The 7444-nt window shown below is 37.0% G+C and overlaps 2 protein-coding genes across 2 annotated transcripts; both read left to right on the forward strand.

Annotated features, from left to right (window-relative positions):
* The first annotated feature begins 2436 nt into the window (after window positions 1-2436).
* LOC128195835 (uncharacterized) lies at window positions 2437-5044 on the forward strand. The gene is made up of 6 exons (XM_052874525.1): window positions 2437-2767; window positions 2996-3383; window positions 3698-3860; window positions 4004-4189; window positions 4586-4780; window positions 4874-5044. The coding sequence occupies exons 1-6, from the start codon at window positions 2437-2439 to the stop codon at window positions 5042-5044; spliced, it is 1434 nt and encodes a 477-aa protein (XP_052730485.1).
* Window positions 5045-5194: 150 nt separating this feature from the next.
* LOC108324569 (uncharacterized) lies at window positions 5195-5542 on the forward strand. The gene has a single exon (XM_017557511.1). It carries the CDS (start codon window positions 5195-5197, stop codon window positions 5540-5542), a length of 348 nt encoding a protein of 115 aa, XP_017413000.1.
* Window positions 5543-7444: the final 1902 nt, after the last annotated feature.

A 7444-nucleotide genomic window follows, 5' to 3' on the forward strand; every position in this document is an offset into this window, starting at 1 on the left:
TTAGCCGAATTAGGGTTAGTATCTTTGGACAGAAAGAGGCAAAATCACACTTTCTTCACCCCTTAGAGGAGGATTTTGGATGCTCAAGCTCTATTATTCAACTTCTAGGGTTCTATATTTCATTCTTTCATTGTTTTTCATCTAGTTTCACCATGTCTATGGTGAACTAAACCTTCATTGTTGTTGGAGAACCGATGTAATCCTTTGAAACTCTCATGTATTGAATTGGTTCTTTAATCTATATGTTATTCTTTCATTAATTGTTAGGGTTTTTCTTCTATACTCAAAGCATGCTTTGTTTAACTCATTTAATTGCATGATCATTGATGTTATTTGTATGGTCACATATAAGTAAATCTAGAACTGAAGAAATTATCCCAAGAGCAATATTGCCTAGATATAGGGATAGGATGATTGGTTTCCTTTAAGCTTCTGTGCGAATGTAATGCATGAATAATTGCTAGGGAGACAAGACATTGTAAACTAGTGATTAGGAGTAGGCTTTCTTCACCCAGACATCGGGTTTAAGGTAAATTAGAAAGTGGCATTAACATTAATGAAGAAAGATGAATTCTTGAATACATGAGAGTGAATAGGATGAACCGGAAACCCCAACAACATAATCATTCATATTATACATCAACCATTTTTCCATCTTTCAAGTCCATTGATCAAAACTTTGCATTCATGTTTATTTTTCATAGTTCAACAACAATATTTTCGGTTACAAGTCTAAGATAATCAACAAATCACATAACTGTTTAGGTCATGAGTCCTTTTGGAAATGATACTTGGTCTTACCATTTTATTATTACTTGATACGATTCGGTACACTTGTCGAGGGTTAACAAGTTTTTGGCACCATTGCCGAGGATTAAAAATTTGTTTATCAAGTTTTTGGCCCCGTTGGCGGGGACTCGTGGTTTAATTATTCTATTTGTGTGATTATTGATTAACTTTGACTTGATTTTTATTTTTTATTTTTTTTATCTTTTTATCTTTTTGTTTTATCTTTCTATCTTTTTATCTTTTTTGTTTTATCCTTTTATCTTTTTATCTTTTTGTTTTGATCTTCTTATCTTGTTATCTTTTTAGTTTATCTTTTCTATATTTTTGTGCTAACAATTGTTTATAGGGTTTTGTGTTCTTGTGTATGCAGGATACAATTCGGACTAGAAGTAAGAAAACTTCGGAACCTCTTCTTGAAGGATTGGACGAAAGTAGAAGGAGAAGGAGGATCCGAACTTCTAGAGAATTATTTCCTTCTCAGGAAACACTTCTACAACCCTCACCACAAAGATCTAACCAGAGCACTGAAGAGATGGCAGAAGAGAACAATGTTAGACGTACTCGGGCGGATTACACCAATGTTGTTGGCCCTCATCACTTTAATAACATTGCTAGGCCGAGGGTCAATGCTGCAAACATGGAGATGAAATCGGTGTTGATACAATTGGTGAAAAGAAACCAATTTAATGGGCTATCACATGAAAGTCCATATGATCGTCTCACCACATTCAACGAGATTTGCAACACTGTAAAGATCAATGGTGTGCCGAATGAAGCGATAAAGCTTAGTTTGTTTCCTTTTTCATTGGGAGGCAAAGCTAAGTTATGGTTGAATTCTTTTTCGGAAGGTAGTTTTGTTGAATGGGAAGCCATGGTTTCAAAGTTTCTAAACAAGTACTTCCCACAATCCAAAATCAACAAAGGGAAGCAAGAGATTTCTTCTTTTAGACAAGGCATGGAGGAGACGCTAGGTCAAGCCTGGGATAGGTACAAAAGATTGAAAAAGAGAGACAATATGGGCGCTTTAAAGATATCTTCAAGCAATTGGAGACTACAATACCTTTGAATGAAGCACTGCAACAAATTCCAGTTTATGCAAAGCACATGAAGCAAGTCTCCACAAAGAAGAGATATCTAGATGAAAAGAGAGATATCAGTGATATTAAGAAGAAGCCACTTCCTCCAAAAGTGAAAGATCCAGGAAGTTTTACTATTCCTTGCATCATTCGGAAGGAGAATATAAGGAAAGACCTAATTGATTTAGGGTCAAGCATTAATTTGATGCCTTTATCTTTGCTCAAAAGGATTGGTGATCTTGAAGTCAAACCAACAAAGGTGACTTTGCTAATGGCGAATGGATCTTCAAAGAAACCCTATGGTGTGGTAGAAGATGTAGTGGTTTGCATAGACAAACTAAAATTCCTGGTAGATTTTGTGGTGATGGAGATGAAGGAGGATGAGAAGGTCCCAATCATTCTTGGAAGACCGTTTATGAAAACGGCAAAGGTAATCATCAATGTGGATGTTGGGATGATAGTGCTTCAAGATCGAGGAGAAAAGGTGATTTATAATGTCTTCAAAGTGGAGCAGTAGATTCAAGAGAAGATGACCTTCACATGTCCTTTTGGTATCTTTGCCTACAAAAAGATGCCATTTGGGCTATGTAATGCTCCAACCACATTTCAAAGGTGTATGCAGGAAATTTTTGCAGATCTCATAGAGAAGTGTATTGAAGTCTTTATGGATGATTTTTCAGTGTTTGGAGATTCTTTCCCTAGGTGTTTGGCTAATCTGGATATTGTCCTCAAGAGATGTGTTCAAACGAATCTTGTGCTTAACTGGGAGAAATGTCATTTCATGGTAACAGAAGGAATTGTGTTGGGTCACAAGATTTCTGCTAAGGGGATTGAAGTGGATAAAGCCAAAGTAGAGGTCATTGAGAAACTTCCTCCACCAACAAATGTGAAGGGAATCAGAAGTTTTTTAGGCCATGCTGGATTTTATTGAACATTCATTAAAGACTTCTCAAAAATTGCTAAACCATTGAGTAATTTGCTTGTTAAAGATGCACCCTTTGTGATGGATGAAGAATGTTTGAAAGCCTTTGACATCTTGAAAAGCAAATTAGTGTCGGCTCTAGTGATTGTAGCTCCATATTGGAATCAAAATTTTGAACTAATGTGTGATGCTAGTGATTATGCAATAGGAGTCGTGCTTGGTCAGAGAAAAGAGAAGGTGTTTCACACAATCTATTATGCCAGCAAAGTTTTGAATGATGCTCAGTTGAATTATGCTACTACTGAAAAGGAGTTTCTGGCTATAGTGTATGCCTTGGAGAAATTTAGACCTCATCTCATTGGGTCTAAGCTGATTATCTACACAGTTCATGTAGCTATAAAGTACTTGTTGACAAAGCCAAATTCTAAGCCACGTTTGATCAGGTGGGTGCTTCTATTAATAGAATTTGATGTGGATATTCGTGACAAGAAGTGGAGTGAGAATTTGATTGCTGATCATTTATCACGGTTGGTTAACAGTGAGGTTACAAGCAAGGAAGCAGAAATATGGGAGTCTTTTTCAAATGAAACACTCATGTATATTCAACAAAGGCCTTGGTTTGCTGATATGGCTAATTTTAAAGTTGTAGGAGTAATTCCAGAAGATCTTAATTGGCAACAAAGAAAGAAATTTTTGCATGAAGCCAAGTAATTTATCTGGGATGGTCCTTATTTGTTCAAAATTGGAGCAGATAATCTTCTGAGGCGGTGTGTGACAAATGAAGAAGTAGAAGGAATTCTCTGGCATTGTCATGACTCACCTTATGGAGGACATTTCAATGGAGAAAGAACAACAGCAAAAGTTCTCCAGTCAGGATTTTATTGTTTAAAGATGCTCTTAACCATGCCAGGAATTGTGATAATTGTCAAAGAACTGGAACTATTTCAAGACCTCATGAGATGACATTACAAGGCATTCTAGAGGTTGAAGTTTTTGATTTTTGGGGTATTGATTTTGTAGGACCTGTTCCACCATCTTTCAACAATGAATATATATTGGTGGCGGTGGACTATGTGAGTAAATAGGGGAAAAAATGGTGTGTCCCAAGAATGATGCCAACACTGTGATTAAATTTCTAAAGAGGCATATCTTTTCACGTTTTGGAACTCCAAGAGTACTTATTAGTGATGGAGGATCTCATTTATGTAATTATCAGCTTGCAAAAGTACTCAATCATTATGGTGTGAGACATAAGGTAGTTGTGCCTTGTCACCCACAGACCAATGGGCAAGCTGAGGTGTCTAATAGAGAGATCAAGAGGATCTTGGAGAAAACAGTGAGGTTACAAGCAAGGAGTGAGAATTTGATTGTTGATCATTTATCACGGTTGGCTAACAGTGAGGTTACAAGCAAGGAAGTAGAAATATGGGAGTCTTTTACAAATTAAACACTCATGTATATTCAACAAAGGCCTTGGTTTGCTGATATGGCCAATTTTAAAGCTGCAGGAGTAATTCCAGAAGATCTTAATTGGCAACAAAGAAAGAAATTTTTGCATGAAGCCAAGTAATTTATCTGGGATGATCCTTATTTGTTCAAAATTGGAGCAGATAATCTTCTGAGGCAGTGTGTGACAAATGAAGAAGTAGAAGGAATTCTCTGGCACTATCATGACTCACCTTATGGAGGACATTTCAATGGTGAAAGAACAACAGCAAAAGTTCTCCAGTCAGGATTTTATTGGCCTACCTTGTTTAAAGATGCTCTTAACCATGCCAGGAATTGTGATAATTGTCAGAGAACTGGAACTATTTCAAGACCTCATGAGATGACATTACAAGGCATTCTAGTGGTTGAAGTTTTTGATTTTTGGGGTATTGATTTTGTAGGACCCGTTCCACCATCTTTCAACAATGAATATATATTGGTGGTAGTGGACGATGTGAGTAAATGGGTGGAAGCAATGGTGTGTCCCAAGAATGATGCCAGCACTGTGATTAAATTTCTAAAGAGGCAGATCTTCTCACGTTTTTGAACTCCAAGAGTACTTATTAGTGATGGAGGATCTCATTTCTATAATTATCAGCTTGCAAAAGTACTCAAACATTATTGTGTGAGACATAAGGTAGTTGTGCCTTATCACCCACAGACCAATGGGCAAGCTGAGGTGTCTAACAGAGAGATCAAGAGGATCTTGGAGAAAACAGTTGTTGCATCAAGAAAGGACTGGTCACAGAAACTGGATGATGCTCTCTAGGCATACATGACTGCAATGGGTTTATCACCTTATCAGCTAGTGTATGGGAAAGCATGTCATTTGCTAGTGGAGATGGAGCATAAAGCTTTGTGGGCTCTTAAATTTTTGAATTTTGATCCTTCTGAAACTCAGCACAAGCGTAGAAGGTAGATGCTGGAGCTTGAAGAGATGTGGTTGCATGCATATGATTCATCCAGGAATTACAAAGATAAGGTAAAATTCTATCATGATAGGAAGTTGATTAAAAAAGTCTTTAATCCAGGGCAGCAGGTGCTATTGTTCAATTCACGATTGAAGCTTTTTCTTGGAAAGTTGAAGTCAAAATGGTCAGGACCATTCATAGTGAAAAGTGTGCGTCCACATGGTGCAAATGAATTGGTTGATCCAGCTGCTAGTGATCAACATAGAAGTTGGGTAGTGAATGGTCAACGTCTTAAGCATTATCTGGAAGGAGAAGTGGAGCGTTTGTCCACAGTGATGAAGTTGGTTGATCCTTGAGCTTATTGGGTCAGGCTCGTGACGTTAAACAAGCGCTTACTAGGAGGCATTCCAGTGTTTTAAACTCTTTTACTTATTTGCTTCTGTTATTAGAATAGGTTGTGATGTACTTAGTTTGACACTTTATCTGCTATGATGGTTTGCTTGTGATTTATGCATGATGAGTATTGCTTGATGATGCCCTGATATTGATTGATGTTGAGATTGTGCATTATATTCTGATATACAGGTGGTTGTTCACGAGCTATGTGAACAAATGCATGATGTTGTGATTGTGATTATGATTGTTGAATGAGCCTATATGTGAGGTTTTGAACTCCAGAGGTTTTGTGATTGAATGCTATTACATTGAAAGCATGAACGACTTTGCCTAGGTTTCTTTGACTAAATCACTTATGTGTATGTGTCATATGATCAAGGTCATATGTTGTTACCCTTTATTAGCCAAATGCATGATTTTAGCCCAATAAAAGAGAGCACAATGTGTTCTATCCTTTGAACCCTTAGCTTTGAACATGTTAGAAAACCTTTTTTGAAAAGCTTTACCTTGAGTTGAGTTGAAGATATGTTGTGGTATTGATAAATGTTCAAGTTTGGGGTTGTTGGGAAGTCTAAAAAGGGAATATGAAAAGCATTGAGCTAAGCATATGAAAAGCAAAATAAAAAGGAAAGAAAGGAAAGAAAGGAAAGAAAAAGAGAAAGGCTCAATGCAAAAGAAAGTTGGGAAGAAGGAAGAATGGTTGTGTTTAAATGATTCACTTAACTCAAGGATTTTGTGATCCAGAAAAACCAATTTTCTTTTTAGCCCAGCCACATTATAAGCCATAGAAAAGTCCTTGTGATGATACTTGCTTGTGAATGTGTTTGATTGTGGTTAAATGAAAGGCAAAGTTAATTCATGTGACATTGTGATAGTAGAGTGAAGGAATGACCTCTTATACACTTGTGTGTTTGAGTGAAACACTTTATCTGGTGAGGAAAGATTCCATGAGCACATGATTACATCTATGCTTAGTTGATTGATCATTCATGAGAATAACATTTGTTGGATACTATGTGATTATGTGAACACTAAAGCATGTGTGCATCTTGACTGAATTCTTTGTGTTGAGCTGATTTGAGTAATTACTTATCTTGAAAGAAGGAGTTCTGAATGTGGTGAACCATTGTATGGATTGGTGGAAGATTGAGTTACATCTTGTTTGCTTGAGGACAAGCAAAGTTCTAAGTTTGGGGTTGTGATAACAGTTGAAAAACTATTATTTTTATACTTAATTTTGACCTTAAAGACAACCTTTATGACTTAGAAATTAGCTTGGAATCATCCTTTTGCTTAAGTTTTGGAAATAAGAGAGTTGGATAGGTTTTATGCTTGGTTTTCCTTATTTTTGCAGGTTTTAAGATGAATTGAACGAAAGAAGTGAAGTAGTCAGAAGTTGGACTCAGAAAAGGAAGAAAAAGTGCACAAAAGAAGAGCCACAAGTACAACTCAGCGCCACTTTTACCGCTGAGCGGCACTCTGAAGTTCCGCAGTCAACGCTGAAGGGCAAAACTGCAGCTGAGCGTCAAAATAGAAGGATCGCACTTACCCTTGAGCGGTAATTACCGTTGAGCGGTAATTACCGTTGAGCGCCATTTTATTGGGCCTTGGGCCAATTTTCTGTAATTTTTAGGAAGCTATATAAGGTTTTAGCCGAATTAGGGTTAGTATCTTTGGACAGAAAGAGGCAAAATCACACTTTCTTCAGCCCTTGGAAGAGGATTTTGGATGCTCAAGCTCTATTATTCAACTTCTAGGGTTCTATCTTTCATTCTTTAATTGTTTTTCATCTAGTTTCACCATGTCTATGGTGAACTAAACCTTCATTGTTGTTGGAGAACCGATGTAATCCTTTGAAACTC

This window comes from Vigna angularis, chromosome 3 (genome assembly GCF_016808095.1).
Source record: "Vigna angularis cultivar LongXiaoDou No.4 chromosome 3, ASM1680809v1, whole genome shotgun sequence".
NCBI lineage: Eukaryota > Viridiplantae > Streptophyta > Magnoliopsida > Fabales > Fabaceae > Vigna > Vigna angularis.

Coding starts and splice junctions, on each gene's coding strand:
- LOC128195835 (XM_052874525.1), top strand. CDS start 2,437: ATGCCATTTGGGCTATGTAATGCTCCAACCACATTTCAAAGGTGTATG. Junction 3,861..4,003: donor TATTGGTGGCGGTGGACTAT/GTGAGTAAATAG, acceptor TGTAATTATCAG/CTTGCAAAAGTACTCAATCA. Junction 4,190..4,585: donor CACGGTTGGCTAACAGTGAG/GTTACAAGCAAG, acceptor GATAATTGTCAG/AGAACTGGAACTATTTCAAG.
- LOC108324569 (XM_017557511.1), top strand. CDS start 5,195: ATGCTGGAGCTTGAAGAGATGTGGTTGCATGCATATGATTCATCCAGG.